The sequence below is a fragment of the Labrus bergylta genome, chromosome 22 (assembly GCF_963930695.1).
Source record: "Labrus bergylta chromosome 22, fLabBer1.1, whole genome shotgun sequence".
NCBI lineage: Eukaryota > Metazoa > Chordata > Actinopteri > Labriformes > Labridae > Labrus > Labrus bergylta.
In genome coordinates this window covers 17,567,957-17,594,418 of record NC_089216.1, presented here as the reverse complement: position 1 = coordinate 17,594,418, position 26,462 = coordinate 17,567,957, and the positions used below count along the sequence as shown (strand labels likewise).

Here is a 26,462-nt window from a genome sequence, read left to right as displayed (position 1 = left end):
GTTTAGCATCGATGAAGGACGGACGTGGACCGTGCACAACTTCACCAGTACCTCTGTTTTCGTTGACGGACTCCTAAGTGAGCCGGGAGATGAGACCTTGGTTATGACGTGAGTAAAACACAAACTCAGCAGAAGAAATTCCTCTTTCAGAGCTACCAAATCATCATAAAGGCTTATGTATGTTTCCTTTATGTGTGGAAAAAGATATGTGTGTTTTAAAGGATATAACCATCACTACCCATCCCTTTACGTTGGGATGGACGTTTAACAATGCATCCCCTAGAGGGCGCTGTCCGTACGGATCTCCACTTCTTCATCGCTGACACAGCTGACATTCAGTTCCCGTCTGATCTCCACCTGGCTGTTCTGTCGTCGATGTTCGGCCCTGTGCCCGGGGAGGTTACATCAAATATATATTTATAATTTCTTATCAATTTGCACAATATTTCCTCAAAAGGTTCAGCTGTTTTCCTTCGCTGGTCTGGCTTGCACTTTTGGTTACACTGCTCGACACTGCCACCAGGATATCAGTGGTTTTGCAGCGTTTGGTCTGTAACAGCAAGCTTCTGGATAACCTGCAGAAATCTTGACAAAATGAGTACAGACAGAATGATGTATGCGTGTCGGACATTGAGCAGAATTGAGCCTTGACAATACTATCTAAATAAGCAAAGTTAAATGGTTAAAAGGTTAAAGGTCTAAAGACTTAAAATCCCCACAAACACCTGAAATCTAAGCCTACAGTGTCTAAAATCAAGAAAGACCTTCACTCCTCTGTCACACTCTTGGTTTGGGTGACTTGTCTAAGAGGGTTGTCTAAGATAAGTACACAACTCCCAAGAGAACTTTCTCTCCCATCACAACAATTCTCTCTCCATCCGTTGGAGCGGGACGCCCCAATTTTGAGGCACTTAAAGCAGCTACCCTCACTCCTGATTTCCTGCAAAGCCGTCCTCTCACTTCACCTCAGGAGGGTTTGATTGCCGTCGCAGCAGAGGCTGATGGGAGAGGAGGACAGTATCTGCCCTCTGCCCTCCACTCCTCTCTGGCTTTTCTCCACTCTGACATTTTTATTTTAATCTCTGCGTTACTGTCTAGCTTTCTATCTTTGTTTGTCTTTTAGCCGGGCTCCTTGTCTGTCTTCAGGAGGCTCTTTATGGTTTTGGTTCTTTTATCAATACTCAGACATGACTTCGACACAGGCTTGTCTGCTTTAACACATTTTGATGTGTTGCACGTTGTCAGATTGATTAAATATAGTCCAGAGATGTTCAGTGACAGCTTGGCTTTTGGCTTTGTTATTTCAGTTTGTCACTCTGTCAATTCCGTTCAATCCAGAGTGAAATATCATGACAACAGAAATTATTGATTCAAAGTTTGTTCGCCCCGGAAAATTACAATGCAATACAACCACATTTTGTTTATTTTTATTAAACATTTATTTAACCAGAACATTAACACATTGAGATCCAGATCTCTTTCACCAGGGTGACCTGACCTGACTGAAGAGGTAGTCTTGTAGTCAAGACCACGACATGCTCCAAGACCGAGACAAGACCAAGACATTTAGGGACAGGGACAGAGTCAAAACCAAGACCAAGGCAGGGTGAGACTGAGACAAGACCAAGACCTGAAATATCACAGAAAAATCATCTTGTTCGCAGCAGGCGTGTCACTCACATAGACCGTATCATCGGGAAGGTTGCAGCCGTAGCCAGGGGTTAAAAATCGAAATATCGATGAATTAAAGTTATTTCTTCTTTTAGTAAAAGGTGTTTTCCTTCTTAACAGGTCTTGATTTAAAATCTGAAGTCTGACCAGTCTGAGGCCGACACAAGACGTAGTAGAAATGCTTTTGATTCCCAGACGAACCTGAGACCTTCTAAAAGTGGTCTTGAGAACTATGTTACAACTAGACCCATTTTTTTTACAACTAGACCCATTTTGAGTACTACAACACTTTACCAAGAGGGCAGCAGCCGCACACGTCATCGTAAACATTACATGATTAAGAAACCCTTCACGAACAATAAGTTAAGAGCAACAACAATTGAAATGTGCAAATTGGTTTGCAGATAAAAGGACAAAAGTTGTGTACATGGATTACAAATTAAAAACACATCAGGCACTGTCCAATGGTCTCATGTTGTTTGTCTTTTAAGATCGAGCCAAATGCTTCTAGTGAAAGTTTCTGCCAGTTTCAGGTCATTCTGGAGACAGTTCCCTGCGGAGGGAGCAGCAAAACTAAACGCTCTTATCACAAGCTCAGTGGGGACACGAGGAATACACAGGTTAAAAAAAACATCACAGGAACACAATGCATAGTGGCTCCTGGATCTCTGGAGGTCTGAACATAAATAAAAGAGGACTAAACCAAGAAGAGCTTCAGAAAGAAGACTCAGCCGGTGTATGAACCTGCATACCTTCAAGGATGGCCAATCAGTGTACAAGTCACAGTGATGACTAAGGCACCTACAACCAGTCACAAATCTCAATGATGTCACAGTGATACATGGTGTCCAATGACTGTAAACATCTGGCTGAGGCGCATGTTTACAGTACAGCACATCTCCATAATCCAAGAAAAGCAAAAAAAAGGTTGATGAGACATGGCTGTATATACGTTACAAATGATGAAATAAAAGAGCTGATTTTATAAAATCAGAATATGTAGGGACTGAAAAGCTAAGATTTAAATTCCTTAAGTGGCTCCTGTGTTAACACATTTAAATTCAGGTGATACCAGATCTAAAATGTTCTTATTCCCCTTATATTGGTTTATATGTAATGATGGCAGAGTGTGATTTTGAAGGTGTAATCAGAAGAGCTATACGTCCAATGGTTGTAGATTTATCATTATAATTATCTCTCGTATTAACATGAGATGCTTTTTTGTCACTCCATTTCTTGTGGAGCAAATTTCTTAATCCTGACGATTGTTTGGTGCGAAACTTGTTCTGAATATTGAACATTGTGACAAAGTTGTCGGGCCATCAGCGGCCTCCAAAAGTTGATAGAGGCTTCAAGAGTTCTTATCTCAAAGGAATGTAGTCTCTCCCTCTGTCTCTTTGCAATCTTTCCATCAGTAAGTTAGCCGCAGTGAGACTTGTCGCATCATCTCAGACTCCAGCTTTGGCCCAGAGATAAGGCCAGCTTCCAGCTGTAATCCGCTGAGAAGGGCAAAGAGATGGTCAAACACACACACACACAAACACACACACACACAAACACACACACACACACACACACACACACACACACACACACATGCAGTCAAGGCTTCAAGACTCAGAGTCACTTGCCATTATCTGCCATGTGTCAGACACACACTCTCTGGTTTGACACAAACACACACACACACACACACACACACACACACACACACACACACACACACACAGCGAATATACGGCAGCCCTTCCTGCTCCGCACAGATAGGGTCGTCGGCCAAGGAGGAGTGTTGAGGGCAGCTCGTGTCTGACAGATTAGCCAGGGTCTATTTCCTTGCCACTGAGTTTCGATTTTTGACGGCGCAGCCTGCCATCCCGTAATGAAGTCTTTGAGCAGTGACTTAGCACCAAGGACAGGTGGGGGAGCCGTCATTCAGCGCCAACATTTGAGTAGAAATGACTTGCAAACACCTTCTAAGCTATGTGTTTAAATGAGGAAAACAGAAGAAGCACATTCTGCGCTGCTAATGAATGTTGTTTTCTCTTCACTCAGCCGATTGGAGTGATTGTTTGTCCACTAATAGAGCTCTTAAAGCTCTGGAGTGGCTATTCAGACCTAGAAAACAGTGCCAAATTAAGTCTGAGGCTGCAGGGATTTAATGCACACACAAAGCAGAAGGGTTGATTGTGACTCAGCATAATAGTGTGCATCCCATGGACCAGGTTATAAAGAGTTTAAATTGCCAAATTACAAGGATCATGTTAAGAACTGCCTTAAAACCCCTGCCAGATTTTGGAGGTTTAAAAATATGGTCACCCTATGTTATGTACGTAGTGTGTTAAAAGGTGTTTGGTTCCATTCAATCTATGAGCAAGTTTCATTCACACCAAAAACATAGAAAGACCAACTTGCAGCTGTTAGGACTTTAAGCCCAGCTTTTTTTTTCTAGTCAGCAGATGGTAAAAATATTGCGACTCCATTTCTAGGTCTGATAAACAATTGCAGTCTCTTTGACTTTAAAGTGTTTTTCATCAGGTTTTGTTGTTGTAATACTTGTTTGCACCACAAGAGGCTTAGGTGCGCCACAACCTCAAGTTCTAGTATTAAAAGAAGTCATGTTATTGAAGTTATTTGAATTGTAGTAGATTTCAAAATTATTTCCAGTGCAGGCATGATGCTCCTGGAGTTAAAAAAGTGTTTTCTCCAGTGAAAAAGAAATCCCTTCAGCACTTCAAATTTCCTTTAAGTGATGAATACATTTCTCTCAAGTTGTAATTCTTTGAAGGTTGTCTTTTAGGGACCTAAAAATCTTAACCTAAAAATAGTTTTGGTTATTTAATTCATTTTTCCATTATTATATTAAAAAGTTCATGTTTCCAAATTAATTAGACATCTCTGGGCAAAATATAATGAAGCTGCTGAGTGCCAACAGGACCTGCTGGATGCATAACATTGTGCGTAAAGTCATTTCTCGGAACCAAAAATGTTGATTTTACCCCAAATAATTAGCGAATTAAATCAATTTGGCCGCAGCTGGTGTGAAAAATGTGACTATTGGAAATTTGAGTGAACTCACCCTCATAGCAAAATGCCTGAAAAGGTCAAGATCAGAAGTACAAGAAACTAAAGGTAGAGATGAGAGACAAACAGAGTGGAGAGCAGCAGACAGTCCCTCCCAGATGAACACAGGTAAAAGGAGGAGAGGTTGACACATCAGTGTTTGTGATTCAACAGCAGAAAACATCCATCAGTTCCCCTTAGCGACGTCGGTGAGGACGCCATTAGTCATGCTCGCCTTGCACTCCAACGAGATGACAAAAGCAGCCATCGGCACGGCAACATGTGTCGGAGTCCCTGACTTGTGTCACATCAGTCTGCTTCAAAAAAATACTCTGACAGACACAAAAGGGAGAAACAGCAGCGTTCAGGAAAGGGAATGGTAGACATTTTAAGTTTTGAGCTGTACCACACCGCCCTCTAGTGGTGGGGAGAGGAAACTGCAGCTAACAGACGTTTTAAAGGCTTTTCATGATTGATATATATTTTATCCTCATAGTGGAGTTATAATCCACATTTGATGCAGAAAGAGAGTCGGGATAAAGATTGCATACTGGTGTGACTTACCATTGTAAAGTGGCCTTGAGTTCCTTGAAAGGCGATATATAAATACAAGTTATTATTATTATTATTACATATTAAAGATTTGATGGTAATGTTTGAAGGCTTTCTAACTGTGTACCTGTGATTTGTGTTCACAGTGTGTTCGGCCACATCAGCTACAGGTCAGACTGGGAGTTGGTCAAGGTGGACTTCAGGCAGTCTTTTCCCCGTCAGTGTACGGAGGCTGACTACGACTCCTGGCAGCTCACAGACCTGCAGGTAACACACAAACACACAGACACCTAAAGTGTAAATACAAATACTTACTGTGCTCGTGTGAATGAATCTGCAACCAGAATTCTTTCCTTTCCACGGTCACTCTTAGGGAGAGAAGTGCATTATGGGCCAGGAGCGGAGTTTCAGAAAAAGGAAGGACACGGCGTTCTGTATCAAAGGGAAAAGCTACACGTCGACTCTGACCTCTAAACCCTGTCAATGCACGGAGAAAGACTTCAACTGGTGGGGACTGACTGCACAGATATAAAGAAAATACTTCTTCCATCCTATTACCCAAGATTATTGTTGTTATAATAATATTGCTCTGTGTGTGTAGTGACTATGGTTTTGAACGGTCCCAAATGGAGGGCAAACGCTGCTTCGCTGACTTCTGGCATGATCCAGATTCACCACCTGAAGACTGCCATCTAAGACAAACCTACGAGTCCAGCACTGGGTCTGTACATGTACACTTAACCTCCGATATACAGAGAAAATAAGTTGCATATTTTCTGGAAACATCTGAAAAAAGCATTTTCATTTTCTATTCAGCAGTAGGAACAGAAAGTGGGTTTCATTTGGGGACAAGATTTTACCGAGCTTAGTGATAGAGTGACAGCAGGGGTGGGGGGGGGGCTAGCTGTTTCCCCTGGTTTCCATTCTTAATGCTAAACCAACCGCCTCCTGTTGCCAGCTCCTTAAACAAAGTTATCTTTTCTTGAGTTTGGAAAAAGTCAGACAAGCTGTTCCTGCTTCAATCCTCATGCTAAGCTAACCAGCTCTGTCTGTGAAGTTATCTGTTCATGCCTGTTTTCTCAATGGAGGGGACGAGCTAACATCTCTGGTGGCTCATATATTCACGAACACCTCATACAACCCCACTTCAAAAGTACCAGATTATCCCTTTAATGTAACCTTTCAAACTTAAGTCCCAGCTAGCCTAGCTGCTTCACCCTGCCTCCAGTCTTGATGCTAAGCTAACTGCCTCCTTTGGCTAACTGCTGCTCTTTCTTAAAATTTTCAAGCTATGTTGAATATACTTTTTATTTTTATTTTGGTCACGCTAGCTATTTCCTCTACTTCCAGACTTGTTGCTAAGCTAACTACCTCCTATTACCAACTTCATCTTCATCAAATAAATATAAATTAGTATTTTTTTTCGTCCAAAAATCCCCTTCCTGACACACCTGCATTGTGTTCGTCCGTCTTCCAGCTACAGGAAGGTGATATCCAACACGTGTGAAGGTGGGGTGAACAAGGAGCAGAGTGCCAAGCAGCACAACTGTCCTCTGCTGCCCCCTAAAGGACTGCAGGTCGGCATCAAAGGGCAGATGTTGGCCGTGGCACCTGGTGATGACATCACATTTATCGTCCACCAGGAACAGGTAGGCATGAAGTTGTTTTGTCATTAATTGTCTTAGTTTACTTCCTTCCATTTTATTTGGGCTGAAAGTCCTGATTTCATTCTGACAGGGAGACACCAGCAGCACCAAATACCAGGTGGACCTCGGCGACGGGGTCCGGGCCATCTACCAGAACCTTACAGTGACGGACGAGCCCATCCAGCATCGCTACGAACAGCCAGGAGTTTACAAAGTTACAGTGATGGCTGAGAACATGGCGGGGCACGACGAGGCCACCATGTACATCCAGGTCACAGGTCAGCCCCCCAGATTGTTACAAATGTTTGGCTCTATTATGAAACAACTATGGTCGTGTATTTGTTTTTTAAAGGTAGTAGTGTTCTCTCCCGGGTAGCTCTTATCTCTTTATTCAAGTCAATTACAAAAATAAACATCAACTTTGTTAGGTTAGTGACGATCCTCACACTGTTTGTGCAGCACACAATAATGCTAGAAAGCCTGCTGAGTGGGCCAACTTGGACAAGCAACTGTAGTATTTCAGCAGGGTAAAAATTAGCCATGTTCCTAGGCAACTACTTTCCTTGTCGGATAAACAGAACTTTTGATGAAGACTTACCATCAAGTCTAAATGTAAGAAAACACTCATAAGACAGTTAAAATCGAGTGCAATGTATCTCAAAATATTTGGGGGTAAACAATCTAATTTAGCATTGCTAACATCACTAGGCTTCTGTCCTCTCTGCAGCTTATCATCCACATGCCCGTGCTAAATGTGGTTACATTATGCTCCAGCCGATATTCCAGTTTAACCTGACACAGCCTACATACCTTTAAACCAAAATTTTCTGAACTGCGCTGCTTTTGTGAGCTTCTTTCTGTTCACTGTACTTGTTAACATCCAGGTTGTGGAGCGAGGAGAGCAGGCTCATTAATCAGATGAAGCCTACTTATAAAAATATGAATATCAAAAACAAACTTGTGCTGTTCGGTCAACTGAACGCCCACATAGGGGAAGTACGTTGATTTGGCACATTTGCGCCAATGTTTTTGTTCTTTGTATGATTTTGAACTGGTAGGTGTTTCTCTGTTCAAAACAGCAAAAAAGGAGCACTACTAAACCGTATTATAAGTTTTCAGGTGCACGACCGCAACAAGACTAAAAGTCAGAACACTAAATGTTCTTCAAAGTGTGTTTTATCTGGCTAAAGCAGCAGCGTACAGATCAACAACGGACATGTTTCAGCACGGGGCCTTGAATGCTGATGAAGGCCTTGTGCTGAAACACGTCTGTTTCTGATTATTTACTTTCCTGTCCTGTTGGTCGTATCATATCGTACCTTTCATCACTATGTTGTGTTGTTAACAGTGTTGATTCTAGAGTCTGTTGGGGCCCTGGGCAAAAATCAATTGGGGGCCCCTCGGACCAGCGTTCTTAACCATCATGTCCACCAGTGTCCCAACGCTTACTCCTCTTCCTCTTTCCTTTTTCCTTTTTTTTCTCTCCCATAGACCGATAGTTCCTCTTCATTTTTCTTTGTTGACTTTCATTAACAAACTTTGGTTTTTACAGCAACGATGCATGCATTACTTAGCAGGTCAACGATGTTCCCACTTTGAGCCACTGCTTTGATTTAAAGTCTGTGAGCCCTCAGGGGCCCCCTACTGGTCTGGGGCCCCAAGCAGTTGCCTGCCTTGCCTGTTGATAAGCGACACATCTTGTTGTTAAAAACAGGATCAGGTTTCAAACTACAGCAGTTACCTTTAAGATCCAACTTCGGTTTTAAATCTTGGGATTTAAATGAATATTGACAAGTATGTTAAAATCTTTCCAAACGCTCCTGTGGGCAGTTTTGATCAATAATACACAACGCTAATTAACGATTTGTGCATCAGAAACATTTGTAATACCACAGGGAAGAAGAGTAATATGTTGACAAGAATGAAAACGATTAAGCTCCTTATTCTAAAGGGCTTATTTATGTGTTATTCAAAGATGTTTTCTCTCTTTTTTTCGGTACCAGCAGCTGAACTGAAGGTATGCATCGAACCAGGGAGACGTTGTCAACATCCTGGTTATTAAGCATTAACCACCATTTTAGCAAAATAATGCATTGTGACATAATCAAGTCAAATCTTCAGGAATTTAAGTATCAGGTTATTCCAGTTCTGTGTCTCTGATTCTCTGCACTCAGACATGACACGTCGGAAACCTGCACACTCTGCATTTGACCCGTTTTCTTTTTTCAAGGCCTTAAAGAAGTGAAAAATGATGAAAACATCTTTTCGCAGCCGCTTCAATCTCCTCTGATATGTCTGGTTTTCTCAAACGCTCACCCCTTGCTTTGAATCTCACTTCATATTTTATTTTCCAGGTAAAAATACTTCCCTGCTGCAGACGGGAGTCTGAGGCTTCAACGTTATCAAGGAAGACAAATCTATTGTGTTTCTGTCGCAGGGGATTTGAGGATCTTCTTTGTTTTGTTTAGTCTTCTACCTTTTCATGGCTCTGCCTCTGTTCAGGTTTAAAACTCTCAGAGCTGCTTCTTTTTGAGATATAGAGCTGATCATGAAGACTCTAGATGGAGATTTACTAAGACCACCTCCTTTTTTAAAATCACGATTCAATGAGGTTTTGCCGAAGATGTTCTTTTTTGGCTTTCTTGTGTAGAAATCGACTTTATTTCAGAGCCTTTACCAGTAATCAGTTTGATACCAATGTTACTTTTTATATCTTACAGTATAATTTTCTTTTCTTTTGTTGCAGCCCCACTGCAGGAGGTTCACTTGGAGGTGGTTCCCATCGCCAGGAGAAACCAGCAGGTGAATCTGACAGCCATAGTTCTTCCTACTGAAGCCAACATGACCGTCTTCTACTGGTGGATAGGAAACAACCTGCAGGTAAAGGACACACTAAGTTACATTAGTTTGTCTTTGCGGGGTGGAAAAACAAGCTGAATAAGTCTAAACCAGTTTCAATAAGTGTCAGAGCTCCTCAAAACATGTGTGTGAAGTTTCTTGTTCTAAATCCACTCTGATCCTGTATTTGATCATGTCTATAAACCCCTCTATTTCAGCTCTGCTCAGAACAGACTGTTTCTGTGTCTGTACCTTTAAATATGTAAATGAGCTGTGTCTGACCACGCCCCCTCTCTGGAAGGGCTTGGGTGTCTCAGGCTTTCTCGCTCCATGTCCTATTGTTTACGGTGAGAAGGCAGACTCAGAAGGCAGTGGATTAATTAGTTCACCTCTTTGCTTTGCTTTGGTCTCCATCAACTTGAGGAAATATACTGTATATGTTGCATGTTCACCAGCTGGCTGCTAAATAAATCTGCTGTTTCCTGTCTAACAACAGCTCATGCTACTGCTGGGATTTTGCAGTTTCTTTTTCAAGCAAAGGCCAAAACCGCTGCGCTCAAAGACTCCAAAAAGCTCCATAGTAATGTGAGGAAATGTAATGTAGTGTTTTGTAGAAAATATAGTTAAACCTGCAAGAAGTGATCTCTTATGCGCTTGGTTTAACAACTAAAGATACATAAATATCTCTTCAGCTGCTCAACGCTCCTCTAGCTTCACCAGCTGGTCTCACTCGCCATCTGTCTGCCGTTTTGTTGCTCGACAGGAAGTGCACAGTTGAATTTTAGAGGTTTTCTCTTTAAACGATGACCTCATGCATCTGAAAACTACACAAAAAGAAGAGTGACATTAACCTCAACAGTAGCTGTAAAGACTGTAGAGAATAGGTTCATAATGAAGATCTACTTATCAGAAGAACATGTGCACTGTTGATCGACTAACAGAGGACTTTTTTGTTTTTTCTCCTGCAGCCGAAGCTGACTCTGCAGAACAGCCTTCTGACTCGTTTCACAGAGACTGGAGACGTTTCGGTCACCGTCCAGGCTTCTAACGGCCGATCCATGGTGCAGGACACCAGGACCGTCCGAGTCTACGGTAAGTCATTGTCATTGAATGTAGAAAAGAAAGTACAGGAATGGCAAAGAATGGGAAATATTTTGTGCTTTGGCTTTGTATGGATCTGGTTGGTTATTGTTCATCTCTGTGCTTTTGATCCGTTCTTAAGATGAGAGGGAGAAAATGTGTTTACACAAGAAGTTAGTTAGATATTGATTCACTTTGAGGACATGGAGCTGAGATGATGCTGAAACAACTACGTCAGGATTTGGTAAAGGTCTCCACTGTTTGTCAGGTTTGACATCAAGAGGACCTGTAAACATTTTTTTTTCTTTATTTTTTAATCCCAGTTTGATTCACTTTTTCAGGATTGTGGATTGTCTTTTTTTGTCCACGTGTTAAATGTATATTATGTGACTCTCACTATAGATGTCCAGTAGATGTCACACTTTAGCTCCGCTCTCTGAGACCAAAACAAAGCTGTCCCTCAAAGCACCTCCTCGCCTCCCTCAGTTTTCAGATCGAGTGTGGCCGTTTGTACGACTGATCTCCTCTCAGCAATGCATCCCAAAGCTGCTTGAGTATTTTAGGCAAAACAACGTTGTTGTTTTTTTAAACAATTGGCTTGATGTGCTTGCCTTGGATACCTTTTTGTGTCACGCCTGGGATTGACCTGCGCACAGTCAAGGGTGTAACCCCGCCTCTCGCCCAATGGCAGCTGGGAATTGTGAAAATTCATAAATTCCTAATTTGTCAAACTCAGAATTAGGACAGTGAAAGTTAAACGTTATATTTAGTTCATGACTCATTCAGTCACAAAGGAGACAAACATGCTGGGTGACATTTTCTCTGTGTTGTCTTAAAACATCGTCTGATCACATCTGTTGTTGAGAAAGTGTGCCACAGGAAGAATGATGTCAGGTTTTCTTTTTATAGCGGATGAGCTTGTTTTATTTAAGAGCTTTTGTTTCTTGAGTGACAGTGGAGTTAATGCTTCAACTAATACATCCATGTAACATCAGCTTCGTTGAAGCCTCTGTGAAGAGCTTTTAATTGGTTGTGAAACAGACAGAAATGAATATTGATGCCTCTTTATGAGCTACAAAAGCAAACAAGACCGCCAGCTGTAAGATTGATGATGTCCTTTTTATTCATGTCTGACGCGCTCCTCTGAGACGAGTATCTGATGAAGTGACGGCTGTGTGCAGGAACAAATGTTTACTTTCCACTTTCCACACCGAGACATTTGACTGTTTAGAAAGAGCAGGAGGAGAATATTTTATAGCAGAAAAAGTTTCTGACACGTGAAAAACAAAATCAGCCAAGAGAAAAAAGGTCCCACTTTCTCCACAAGGGGGCACCAAATCAACACCACCAAAAGCCCCTCTTTAGCACTTGATTTATACACCTTTAGATTTGGATTGTTCCTGCTGTTTAGTACTCAGAACTCATGGTGCAATATTTGTGGCTTAGTTAAGTTTTTCATAAAGTCTGACAAGCATTTCAATGTACTTAGTATACATTTTTTGCACAACAGAAAAGGCCGGGAAGGAAGATGCGTGATTTGGTTATTGGGTGAGCTAATGTATGAGTGATGATGTATAAGTCATCGTTATCAAACAAAAACAATCGTCACAACCATCATCATTATCAATAATATGGAGACCATCATCATTAAGTTAGTAGGTATTCATGAAAGAGCTGGGTCTTTAGCTTTTTCTTAAAGGTACAGAGGGACTCTGCAGATTGAATGGAGTTTGGAAGTTCGTTCCACCACCGGGGGGCGACAGAGGAGAAGGGTCTAGTCAGCGTCTTAGGACCCTGTTGTGAAGGTTGGATCAGACGCCTTTCATTGGCAGAGCGTAGTGGACGGGAGGGAGTGTAGACCTGGATGAGAGAGTTAAAGTAAGGAGGAGCCGTTTTAGTCGCTGTTTTGTAAGCGAGCAGGAGAGTTTTAAATTTGATGCGAGCAGTAACTGGGAGCCAGTGAAAGGAGATGAACAGCGGAGTGACATGTGCTCTTTTAGTAAGGTTGAAGTCGTGCTGCTGTATTTTCTATCATCTGCAGGGGTTTGATAGTGCATGTAGGAAGACCTGCCAGCAGAGAGTTGCAATAGTCGATGTGTGATATCACAAGAGCTTGTACCAGGAGCTGTGTAGCGTGTTCTGACAGGTAAGGGCTGATCTTCTTGATGTTGTACAGGGCAAATTGACATGACCGGGCAATCGAGGCTACTTAACCCTTAAAAGTTAGCTGGTCATCAATCATGACACCCAGGTTCCGGGCAGACTTTGTGGGCATGAGTTTGGTTGTTCCAAGCTGGATATTGATCTGTGGTTGCATAGAGGGACTGGCTGGGATGACAAGGAGCTCAGTCTTTGAAAGATTGAGTTCATTCATCCATTTAGCGGTATCAGCAAGGCATGATGAGATTCTTGCAGAGACTGTAACATCGTCTGGTGAGAATAACAGGAAGAGCTGGATATCGTCAGCATAGCAGTGGTATGAGAAGTCATGAGAGTGGATTATTGAACCAAGTGAGTTTGTGTATATGGAGAAATACTAACCACTAACCACTCTCCTGTTGTGTCTGATTTCAGATAACTTCCAGGTCATCCCTCTGAGCTTCAGCAGGAACCTGGACCGCTTCAACCCAAACATCCCCGAGTGGAGAGCCGACATCGGCCAGGTGGTCACCAAAATACTCACAAAGGTAGGACCTTAAAGGGTAAATCACTTCTTAAAGCACATCCTACACACAGGTAACAGTGTTCAAGTTTTTCTTAAGAGAAGCTAGTTTGGGAAACACGTCCAAATAAATTCAATTTGGTCGTAAAATGTGAGTCTACAGCTGTCCCCCTTTATATTTCAACATCCACTTTCCTCATCTTTTCTGTTTGTATGCTTTTTTTTTATGGCCTTCTTAAGCTGGCTGCACACTCGACGATTTTCAAATCTTACCCAATTTTAAAAATGTGGGACACCACAGACATAAGGATAGTTTGACAATAATCCAGCCGGACCGGGAGACCACACACCTGCAGTCAGCAGTAACCATTTCACAGACATCAGATCTCACAGAAACTTGAGAGATCAGTCGTGACTTCAGTAGGAAAACAAATATGGAGGACTATCGACGTCGTCAGCTGTCTGTCCTTATCTGTGTGTTCAGGTTTATTTAATTTGCAGCTCGAGCTGAGGGTGAGTTTTCAGAGTACGCAACATCCGATTGGTGCTGCATCCAAATATAACGACTCTCATTGGCTGCTGCTGACTCTGGTATTCCGTCTGAGGAAGTTCAACCTGTAATCATAAATATTCGGGGAGGCTCTGACTCGATCGGGAGCAGTAACATAATCGTGGTGACACTACACACTTGAGGATTATTGGACAAATAATCCGTTGTGACAAGCCGCGAGTCTGACCACGCCCCCCAAAGATTGAAGGGGGGAAAACGGGCCTTAGACTGTGTAGTGTGCAGCCGGATTTATTATGATGTGCTTTGATCTTAAGCTTAATGAAAAGTATTTTTTTGAGTCCATCACTACAGGTGACATTTATTTTTTCAACATTAGACATATATTTGAGTGCAGCTTTAAGACCCGACTGACCTTTAACCCTGTGTCCTCAGATCACAGGTGTCCCTCAGGAGTCCCTGGTTACAGTGGTGAATCCGGGCCTGCCCACCTCAGCGGACCTGTACGTCCTCCCACAGGACAGCAAACCAGACAAGAGGAACATGTTTGTAGATAAGGTACAAACACGAGAAGAAGTGAAACCCCAAATGCATTTTAGTTTTTTTGTCTTTAAGGACCAAAGGAAGAAACTCTGCAGCTCCAGAAGAAAATCCCACTCATGTTTTCATTTTTTAACATGCAGTGTAAACACACTGAAAAGTAAAACAGGCAGTATATACAGAAACACAACATCTTTAGCCTTTACTGCTATGTGTGATTATTTGGTATTTTGATTATTCAACCCCCGTCATATCCCAGAGACGGAGACACATGTCTGTTATCAAGTCCTTGTTGAATTTTCTGCAATGATTTTCACAAGTATTTTTCAATATCTAGCCCTTCTGGGATTAATAAAGTTGTCTGAATCTGTACTTCCTTCTTCTCCTCAGCGTATCCCAGCCATCATGCAGGCCTTTAACGACAACAACGTCAGCTTCGTGGTGCGGGGGGGTCTCAAAGTGCTGGTGATGCTAGCAGACCCGAACGCAGGTACTGTAATCTTACACGCATAACGTCCTTATGTCTCCTTTTAAACTCGACAGATTCTGATGTGTTTTTAAATGATAATTGCACGTTATTGATTTATTTCCAAGGGCTAGGTCTAATTGCTAACGACTCCACAGCTGCAGCAGCAGAGAATGGTGCGTTCATGAACTACACACCTGCAGCTTTCTGTCTGGGTGCACCTGACTTCACTACCCTTTGATTGCTGAGCTCTTTTCTTCTCTGGGTCCCCTAACAAGTCCAAAGCTTTCCAGTTTAAAGCTCTCTGTGCTAAGCTGTGCCGTGCTGATAATCTTACTCTTGTTAAGATGTTTTCTTGATCATGAGGAGACTTCCTACAACTCCTGCCTCTTCGCTCCTGCAGCTTACTATACTACCTTGATTTGCCTGAATATAAATTATTTTAAAGTCCTGATTTTTGCAAACATGCTGCATTTTTTAAAATAGTTTTCATGTGTTTGTTTGTCATTCAAAGGCTACCATGGAGCTGCTGGAGGTCCGGGTGTTTGGGCTGGGGCGGTCATCTTCCTTATCAGCCTCATCGCCACCGGATCCTTTATCCTGTACAAGTTTAAAAGGTGAGCTGGTCATTTTAAAGAGCTGTGAGATTTACTGTAGTGAGCTTAGAAGGACAAAGACAGGGCTAGGATCAATAACACTTCTCTATATCTGAAACAAAAAAACATTCTGTCTGACCAAAAATGGACATATTGCCATTTTCTAACATCTCTGGTTCATGGAATAGTTTGTTTCTATTTCAAATAGTTTGTACAGTAGTTCCTTGATTATCCTTTACTTTAATTTGATTTGTATGCTAATTAGCACAGGAATTAAACAGCTTCTGTAAATCAACATATTTTGATTTCCATTCTCAAAAGTGTGGAGAAACTTCAGCCTCAAGATTAATATTTAAAGATAATATTTAATTCTTTATTTTCTTACTAGTCAAGTTACATTCTCCTGAATCTTTGACAGCACCCAATAGGAACTCCCTGCTACTCTGATTGAAGTTTTGGATGTTTTAATTATAATATAGTTGAGTTTCAGACCACGAACAGTGAGTTTGAGGGAAATAAAGACTGGTAAAATCAGTAGCATAAAGATGATAAATCAACATCTTGTAGAAGTTGATAGTAATGCTTACTTTTTATATCATAGGCTACATTGAGAGAGTAAAAGTAAAAGTTGAGAAACTGTAACTACGGGCGTTTTCACACCTTACCTCTGGTTTGGTTAAAACAACTTGCAAACGTTTACCAAATTAGTGCGGTTTGTTTGAGCTGGTGTGACAGCTGTCAATCAAACCCTGGTGCAGATCAAACAACCGTACAGAGACCGCTTGAAAAGGTGGATCTCAGTCCGTTTCTTTTTAGACTCTGGTGCGGTTCGTTTGGAGTAAGAACGTGAACAGATCTCAATCCGACCCAACTGCAGGAAGCATTGTGTTTTATTTGGATTAGACCAGCTGCTGTAGTCAGTCACACAGTGCATTATGGGTAGGATTGTTAACCTTTCACAACCACAACAGCAGCATTGTAAATCTTAGACTAGTGAGGAGGTGTAGATTCTCATAGAGATTTGGTCGCATGGAAAATTAAACCACAACGTTCAACATCACACAACAACCCTGAAATCTACTCACTCTTATATATAACCAGTGGTAGTTGTCCACTGTGTCTTTAGTGCAGCTACAGCCAGGCAGGAGTCCACTAATCTTTGGGTACTTCTGGGATTTTTCCCAAATGAAATTCCAACCAATCAGAAAACATTTTCTGCGCTTATCACACGTTTTGGCCCGCTTGAAAATGTCCCAATGCAACAATGGAACCAATCGTTCCATGATTCAGACCAGAGCAAACAAACTCTAAGTGTGAAGACGCTCTCAGCACTGTCCAAACCAACAAGAAGAAAGAGAACAACATATATCTGGTTTAAGAGACCATTTTGACTAAAGTGACCTCACCAAGACTTTACCTTCAACAACATCATAAACATAATGACTGTCAGGGCGGTTGATTAACTCTTCTGTCATGGTGTACAGAGGCTGATTCAAATGTGGGAGCACATAGTGTTTTTAAAACAACAGACCTGATATCCTTTTAAAGTAACTTCAAGTTCAGCCCTCAGTAGCTGAACCTGCTTCTCAGCAGCCTCTGTGCCCTTTGACCCTTAGTTGATGTAAACGCAGTGACTTCTGCCTGCTGTGATGTCACACCCTCTGTATTGTTTTAAAACGGTCTTGTTTTCTGATTTTAAGAAGGACAATAGTGGTTAATGCTGCTGAACATTAAACCAAATGAATATATTATTCTAGTTAGCTAGCTCCTAAGCACTGTACCCCTCCTCCCCCTCCTGGTAGCTTGCATGAATGTTAATGTACTACTTTGTTTATCTGCATGATTTCTTTTCACATCACTATCACACCAGCAGCACCACCTTGTGTCCAAACACAAAAATCCACCAAAAAGTCACTTTAATTAAACGATGCAGTGAAAAAATACAGCCCCATCTTACAAAAACAACAAATCCCACAGTCCTTTGCTTAGGACTGAGGACGCCTATCCCCCGCTGTTTTTCAGGAAGCTTCCGGGCAACCGCAACGTCTACGCCCAGATGCACAACGAGAAGGAGCAGGAGATGACCAGCCCCGTCAACCACAGCGAGGACACGCAGCACATCATCCAGGGCGAGGAGTTCATCGACGACGACCTGGACTCGCAGACTCTAGGTAACGCAGGAGGTAGCCCCGCCTTCCGTTCCCTTATAAGGACTACCACTAACCACTGCTACTAAAACCCAAGCCACTAACACCAGCAGCTAACACACACCAAGGTACTGGAGGACTTCCCCGTTTTTAATCATTATTACTGGTATTACTAAAAGACTCTTTAGTGTTGGTGTTGAGGCGCTTCATGTTCATCATATACAAGACAATCAGTCATTTCATTACTTTATATATACTATATCAACTATATCATGTTTATTTGATTAAGTGTTGTGGATAGGGATGAAATGATGCCTCATGATATAATCAAAAATACAAATTAGGGACAATTCAAATTGATGAGTTAAAAAATATATTGATATACGTTTTTAACCAGAAGAGGGTTAAAAACATGTCTGCCAGAGACAACACAGGAGGGGAGTTTTTTTTTTGTTTGATTTTTTTACCAGAATGCCACTGTGAAATCACAAGGATAGCAAATTAGACTGTAAGACTTTTTTTAATTTTTTGTTAAGATTTATTTTTGGGCGTTTTCTGTCTTTGTTGAAGAGGTAGGACAGTGGATAGAGTCAGAAATCAGGAAGAGAGAGAGTGGGGAATGATATACAGGAAAGGGGCCACAGGTCAGATTCGAACCTGTTGCCACCCGCTTGGAGGACTACAGCCTCCATACATGGGGTGCGCACACTAACCAATGCGCCACCAGCGCTCCGTGTTGTAAGACTTATGCAGACCACAAACAAAGGACTGGATTATTTCACATTTTGTGGGTCAGTAGACACTCAGGTTACACTCAGAAACACTGTAGAAGTGGATTTTTCATAATATTTAAATCAGGAGTTTTATTGAGCTGCATGTCATGCAAAGCTCCTCTGTGGATATCATGGACTGACAACATGAAAGGTGAACATGAGGAGAATATGGGATCTTTAACCAATACATGTATTTGAGGTCTTTTTGTTAAACTGCATGAGAAAGAAAAATAGAACCTACCTGTTAAAAAATGTGTTGGCCACACTCAGGACTGTAGCTCAGATTTGAATGGATGAGGAAGTTGCTGCATTTCTCATATTTGTTCAGCCTCTAGGATGCACTCTGATTTGATGATAAAGGTCAAACACATCAGAAGCGTTAAAGTGTCTAATATGGACTGTGTGTTCTTTTAGCATTACTCATTTCCTAGTTGGTGTCTCCTTTCTCCTCTCTTTGGCAGGCAACCACTCAGGTGTTGTCCTGAGCATCAACTCCAGAGAACTGCACAGTTACCTGACCAGCTGATGGCTGCCATGGCAACGCTAACGAGCTAGCTCAGCCTAGCCGGCTAACGAGCACAGGGACTCCACTCTGCCTTCCTCCTTTTTTCTCCTCTCTCTCTTTTTTTTCGTCTTTTCCTCGTCTTCTTGGGACACTTCACCTCCGCTCCACAGCCTCCTCAACCCTTCTGCTCCAGCTTTGGTGTCATGTTTTATTTCTCTGGAGAAAGGACTGTCTTCTTCTTCATGTCGAACCTGGTTTTCCGCCAGCTCCATCTCTATCTGAGATGGGAGGCGCTCTGCTTTACTTCTTTTTTTTTCACTTCCTGCAGCAGCCCTGGAGACGAGCACTGACACCCTTAGAGGTCGGAGGTTTTAATGACGTCACACTGAGAATCCTCACTTATCTGTGTTTTTGAAGAACAAAAAGTGTGTGTGCGCTGTCTGTTACTTATCAATACTCAAAATTAGCAAGCATGACTCACTGCAGGTGAAGGTGTGACCATCCATTGCCGGCAGGCCGTAGCCACAGAGGACTGCTGTATTTTCTCAAAGCATAAAGGGTGATGTGACCAAGGTTGTAAAGTGAGATTCACCATATTCATAGGGTACCAATTTACCTCTGGCTTCGTTCTCATCTGGGGAAGCTTGAATGCTGTAATTATTTTCCACTATCATGTTTGAGAAAGAAAGTCATACACTGTAAACAGAGGATTTATAAGGATGCTTTCACAGCTGGATGGTTTGGAGAAGTTGCTCTGAAACAGGGGGTGTTTCTCCTCCTCTGCCCGGTCCGTTTGGACAAATGTGAACACTGCAATCACACTCTGTGGTGGAACAAAACAAGCAAGCCGATATTGCCTAAGAGGTGGTCTTGGATCGCTTCCAAAGGTGTGCACAGTTAAACAGAAATGTTACTGTGTTAACCATTAGCAAAGACCTGGATATCAGTTAATCACTTACTCCCATTATTAATGAACTGAAGTTAACATTGACTTTACAGTTTTATCAAAAAACAAGAAAAACACAGCTTTTGAGGTCTTAAGAGGCCATGAAGAACTCTACATTACACACCTGTCTGAATTGAAAATCTTCAATTAGTGGAAACTTTTTTTGATATCGCCTTGCAGACTGTAAGTGTGTTATCACCCTAATTTACATAACTGCTAATGCTACACAACGCTAGCAAGCTACGATTCTCTCGGACCATGTGCCCATTTCAAAACTAAAGCAACACAGGAGCCACAATCTACGCATCTGTCAGACCACCAACGAAAACAAGATTTATTTTTCTTACTGTCTGAAGGTCGACTGTAGCTTCTCTTGCGGTCATAATATTCCAACAACAACGATCCTGCTGCATCAAAACAGTCCCTACAATCCAAATCCAGAAAAAGATTGAATCCAAACACATTACATCCATAAAGATGAACTGATTGCTGACGAAAATGTCCAACTTTTTCCAAATTTTTGACTGTATTATCTCTGTACTAATCCATGAAGCTTTTAATTGACACCTCATTTGAAGTGGTCGAATCCTAACGTTTTAATGTTCAGACATGTTTATAAAACTTGGAACCTTCAACACAGAATTCAGACGTAAAACCAGCTCGGGTTGCTTTACGATACTAGATTTTTAAGCACCATATCATACCTGTTGAGGTACCACAGGGGAAAAAACAAGTCCTTGATATCTGATATTGGGTTACTTCTTGTTTATGATTATCAAAACAATGCAAACTGCACAAAAACATAAATCAGCATGTGTGCAATCTAGACAGCGCTGTCTCTCTCTTCCTCACAGTTAAAAATATGATTGAGGATCTGACGTTTACAAAATGAAAGATTCTTTACTTCTCGATACTACGGATAATTAAAATCACAGAGAGATTGCATGGTTTTCAAACACGTAGTCTCACAAAGTACCGGACAATGTTGACAACTTTACTAGCAGCTTCTGAAGCCACAATGAGCTCCAGGTCACTGAGAAATGGCCGCCATGTGAATATGATGAATTTCAAAGATATGAAATTGTTACTCTTGCTCTTTTTTGTGTTTATCTCTCTTTTATTCCCACGATGACTCTCTTCACAGGCAATAATATGCTCTCTGTGGAATGTAGGATTGCATAAACCCTTGTGAATTTGCATAATGACAAGCATGCAAACACAAGAGGGCGGTGTTGCACTTTTTTGTAAAATCCCACTCACAGGTACAAGGAAGAAAAACAAAGCTTAAAGTCCCAGAGCAGTCTTAAGACTTGTATGTTTGTTTTAAGATCAGATCACAGCAGTTTGTTGGGAGTGGGGGGGGGGTTTAAATCAGCACCACCTTTTTGTCCGTCCCATGGTGCCTAAAACAGCAGATCTGAATCTGCTCAGTAACATTACCTGTTGAGTTTATTTATTTCTAGTAACAGAACGCCTCTTCCTCCTCCCCCCCCCCCCCCACTTGTCCTGGATCAGAGAGACTCCTGGAGACAAAGGCCGCTGTCATGGAGGGAAGGTGTAGTTGATATTTTAGTGTATCAGCCTATATTAGGCGTTGCCCGCAGTGGAATCATGTCTCCTTAAAGGTTTGGTTTGTTTGTATGTAAATGTGTAAATATGATCAATCTCCACTTTGTACATACTCCCTTTGACATGTGTGAGTGTTTTACACTTCTACCAAAACACACAGCATTATTTTTGTTTTTTAGAGTGAACCTTCACCGAGTCGAGTGAATTTGAAAAACTCTCACTGTTTACAGTTTCATCAACGCCATTGCCTGCTTCCCATGTACGCATTTTTTCGATTCTTTCGGTGTGATCTCATGTGTAAGATAATTTTTTCCGTCTTCATCGTTAACTGAAAATTAATTCATTCTCTCATAAAGATACTCACGACGACACAGTGGAAACTATGTATATGGATATTTTTGATATACTCGTCATTTTTCTCAACACGTGTGAACACTGGTTAATGTTTCTGTTGCCTTTTTGATGACATTTTGATTGGTTGTGTGATTGCACTAACGATGTAAGCTGAGCTGCAGACACGTACCTGAGTAAGTCCGCACACTCTCCACGGACAGGTCTTTGGACAAAAGGCCTTTAAAGACTAAAAAATACCACAAGCACCACCCCTCAGTTCGTCTTATATTTGATACAAACAGACCACATTCACTCGTTCTGGTTTACGCTTCATCTTTTGTACATATTCTGCTCATGGTCGACTTGTTCTTAGTTTTCTAGTGATGTGTCGTCATTGTGTCGGGGGGGAGGGGGGGGGGCGGAGAGTGGGAATGGTGGCTATTCCAATATAATAGGGAAGGAGTTTCACAGCTGATGGCACCAATCAAGCAGTTTTGACCACACCGTTTTGTTTTGATTCTGTTCTTCTTTCCTGCGGTACGTTCGATTTGTTAAGTTTTGCTATTAAAACAATTGTGTGTCCTCATCAGGGAGCGTTGTGCACTCAACCTGCATACTGGAATAAATCACTCCCATAACTTGTATGTGTTTTGGTTTTGATTTGTCTGCATATCATCATATTCAACATCAAGACTTTAAGCTTCTGGTGTAGTACAGGGGTGGGTCAGTCGATCGTCTATCAACTGGAAGGCCGGGGGTTCGATCCCCAGCTCCTGCAGCAACATGTCCGATGTGTCCTTGGGCAAGACACTAACACCAAGTTGCTCTCGCTGCCTCGTCAGCGGCATATGAATGTGTACGAATGGGATTAGTCATTACTGATGTTCTCTTTACACAGCAGCCTCTACCATCACTGTGTGAATGTGTAGGTGTGACCTGCGGTGTAAAAGTGCTTTGAGTGGACTAGAAAAGCGCTTTACAAGCTCAAGTTCATTTACTATTTACAGACTCACGTTCAAAACTGAAACCAGCAATTTAAGCAATAAGGGAAGACAATGTGTGTGCTTTGATGAATCAAAATGTTTGTCTGTTACTTAGGGTGCCATAACACTTGCAAAGTTGTCCTGTACCGTGCTTAAGCAGGATTGCAATCTTCTACAATCACGACACTGAGTTAATAGAGGCATTTTAACTGTATCCTCAGCTCTAGTGAGAGAGCCTGAAGATAGCCAGACTGCTTCACTTAGTTTAGTTCGTTTTATCTTTCACAATATGAATATACAACACCAACACAGATCAATGTCAGTGACAGGAAGGAGCTAGAGTGAAGCCTAGCCTCCTGGCAAACAGCTAAAATGGGCCCACATGTCAGTCAAGTTAGCCACACCCCAAATTATGCAATTTTTTTTAACTCTAATTTGAAAAAAATCATCAAAACGGATCAGTTTTAAAAAGTAATTAACCCCATGTAGTTTTAGTATCAAGAAAAAAGTCATAACGTCAGGAATACAGTTGAAATACAATTTAAAGTAAAAGGTCCAAATGTTGAGATAAAAGTCAAAATGTCTAGACAATTTTCAGAATAAAGTTGAAATACTGATTAAAAAAAAGTAGAAATTTAGAGAAGAAATTTGAATGTCAAGATTTCAAAAAGAGAGAGTCAAAAATAAATTATTTCAGCTTAATTCTCAACATTTTTACTTTGTTCTTGAAATTGGATTAAAAAATGTTTTTATATATATGGACTTCTTTCCAGACATTTTGACTTAGTTTTCCAATTTCGTCTTTTATTTTCTAAGTGCATAGTGAAAAAAACTCATTATTTATTTTGCCCTTATCCTCTACCTGAAAATCAACGGCTGAAGGTGTAGAAGAGTAAATGCTCTTGAACAATCCGACAGAGACTATGGCTTGTGAATTGAGGATCTGTTTATTTCTCTTGCACTGTAGTTGTATGTGCATTGCTTTTTGCATATCCACCATTGCAATATGAACAGATGGGGATTGCACATTTCATAGTCCTGGTGGTGACTTTATTGTGATGTGCTCTGTAGCTGTGTGAATTGCAAATGCAGTATTCCAATAACTATTTTAAAACTCACTGTGGCTGTGCAGTGCTTTTTGAATAATCAAAGTTTTATAATATGCCCTGATGCTGTTGCTGCATATATTCTAAAGCAGTGGTTCTCAACTGATCGAGCCTCATAATGTCATGTTCTGGGGAAAGCATTGTGAAATGCACTCTGGATTTATATTCTTGTGATGTCATCTTTTTTTGCACTGCAGCTCTGTGCTTTGTCTGCTGAGGTTATTGCTGTAATATGCACTGAGGCTGTGTGCAGTGAGCTTTCCAATTTCTGTTTTTGCATTGTAGCTGTGCCGTTATCATTTTTTTTGGCGGACCTGTTTTACTCTTTCCATATTTAAGGTGTGTCATATTTTCTTTGCACTTTCAAACTAAAGCTGTGTGCTTCTCATACTCTGGAGACCTCATTGTTGTAGGCCAGGGGTGCCCAACCTTTTTTAAACCAAGATCTACTTTTAAAGTTGCCAGTCTGCAGAGATCTACCAGTCCACATAGTGAGCCGTAGCCTTTATCGACAGCCTCCAAATGCATTTAATACTCACACAACAAACAGAAAATAATTTCAGATATAATAAATGAGAGTTCTGTAAAAAATAATGCAAATTTTTTAAACTCTTATTTTAGGGTAGGCTACATTTTAATATTACGTTTGTATTTATATCACATATGTTTTTCCCTTAATTTAGTTTACAACAAACAACTTTAATCTGTGTGGAGATGTTCACAGACTACAGCAGGCTGCTGTGAGATGATGTTGCTTTTGTTAAATTAGCTGCAGACACGGTGGAGCCGACCGTTTGACCGGATCACGTGTGTTCACGCCTCGGTCCGTACGGATCACGGATCAACTGTGTGCTGTAGCACTAAAAGTAAAAAGTAAAAAAGTTTGCGTGGTGGCTGGCGCTCCAGTGCAAGTGTGTGTGTGTGTGTGTGTATGTGTGTGTATGTGTGTGTGTGTGTGTGTGTGTGTGTGTGTGTGTGTGTGTGTGTGTGTGTGTGTGTGTGTGTGTGTGTGTGTGTGTATGTGTGTGTATGTGTGTGCATTTTCGCTGTATGTTGGTGTGTCTCGTGCCCCGCGATGCTCACAGTCATGACAGCAGAGAGGAGCAGAGAAAAGTAGCTGCAGCTTCATCAAATGCGCTTAATACTCGTTGCATAGTTTCTATATATGACTTTTTGGTAAAACATTTAGCCCCCCTGGTTTTACCTGCACGTCCTTGCTCATGCCTGCACACTCTCTCTCTTGCGCGCGCTCTCTCTCTCGCTCCCCCGCTCGCTCTCTCATGCACGCAGCAATTTCATGAATAAATGAAAAATTAAATACACACAGGTCGGAAGTATACTTGGGCTCCCCACACAGGTATCGTGTGTGGGAAAAACTGCAATGAGATGAAATTGAAATCACTTTTCTATTTTACTATTGTATTTTATATTGACTAAACATCTCGATCGACTGAGAATCAGTCAGCGATCTACCTGTCGATCGCGATCGACTGTTTGGGCACCCCTGTTGTAGGCTGTCTGTGGCTGTAGCCTGTGTGCATTGCTATTTGCATACTACAGTGTTTTAAAAAAAAAATGCATTGTAGCTGTGCTTTCTTCTTATTGGCTGACCTGTTGTATTATTGTTTACTGTGCAGTTGATGTATTTTTGCTAAATGCACCAATAGCTGAGTATTTAATTTAAGTAGGAAAAAGACTTAAGTCCGCACACCAGAAGCTGCTCTAATTAAATGATATTAAATGGAAATATCACCTCATGTAATGTTTTGGCCCTCGCCCTTCATCAGACATGAACAACTGAATAGACACACCACATATACAACCCCTGAGGTCACCTGACAGGTCGTGTGATACAAAATTAGGAAAAATATATAATATACACTATGCAAGACATTCTTATTGAAGGTCCACATACCTATGCATAGATAATCCAAATACATAAAAATACATTAATACACAACTCCAACAGGAATAAGCCTGCAGAGACTGGAGGATTACCATAACAACTTGAATTACATGACTCTAAACATCAGGAGAATCCGTCATAATGACATGTAAAACAAGGAGAGAACGATATAATAGAGGCGGCTCTATAATATAGAAAAAGTGATAGAGACGGATGAAGAAATCTAAAAACAATTATAGCACAGCAATGTGCAAGTCTAGAGATAAATGTAATAAGTTATAAAATAAAACGCCAAAAGCAACACAATAAAATAATGAAAAACTATCATATAAAATATGCTAATAGATAAAACTAAATGAGATAACATGAGATTAAGTTAAAAGCCAGACCAAAAAGGTAGGTCTTGAGTTATAGATACGGATATTAGATCAGATCTGTCCCATCTCTAATTACAGATAGACTATACAGCTATATTTCACTTTCACAGTTCAGTCTTTTCTCTTTTTTACTTCTTCTTGGACATTTTCCTCTCCTTGTGGAAAACCTTCCCATCAGGCTGCTCTCTCCACTTCAGG

At 41.3% G+C, this 26,462-nt stretch overlaps 1 protein-coding gene across 5 annotated transcripts in view; it reads left to right on the top strand.

Annotated features, from left to right (window-relative positions):
* The window catches only part of sorcs2 (sortilin-related VPS10 domain containing receptor 2), a 298,265-nt gene extending 275,729 nt beyond the window's left edge, over window positions 1-22,536 (top strand). Inside the window, exons 14-27 of one of the 5 annotated variants that reach the window (XM_065950852.1) lie at window positions 1-108; window positions 5,430-5,550; window positions 5,657-5,790; window positions 5,885-6,004; window positions 6,761-6,932; window positions 7,021-7,207; window positions 9,676-9,809; window positions 10,736-10,859; window positions 13,422-13,534; window positions 14,453-14,575; window positions 14,948-15,047; window positions 15,538-15,640; window positions 17,597-17,802; window positions 19,001-22,536. In XM_065950852.1, coding sequence (XP_065806924.1) covers window positions 1-108; window positions 5,430-5,550; window positions 5,657-5,790; window positions 5,885-6,004; window positions 6,761-6,932; window positions 7,021-7,207; window positions 9,676-9,809; window positions 10,736-10,859; window positions 13,422-13,534; window positions 14,453-14,575; window positions 14,948-15,047; window positions 15,538-15,640; window positions 17,597-17,802; window positions 19,001-19,065 — 1,810 coding nt within the window. In that variant the 3' untranslated portion in view covers window positions 19,066-22,536. Of the gene's footprint in view, window positions 109-5,429; window positions 5,551-5,656; window positions 5,791-5,884; window positions 6,005-6,760; window positions 6,933-7,020; window positions 7,208-9,675; window positions 9,810-10,735; window positions 10,860-13,421; window positions 13,535-14,452; window positions 14,576-14,947; window positions 15,048-15,151; window positions 15,496-15,537; window positions 15,641-17,596; window positions 17,895-19,000 lie in introns of those variants that run through there. The other 4 variants (XM_020652884.3, XM_065950853.1, XM_020652882.3 and 1 more) reach the window with 4 other exon arrangements.
* Window positions 22,537-26,462: the final 3,926 nt, after the last annotated feature.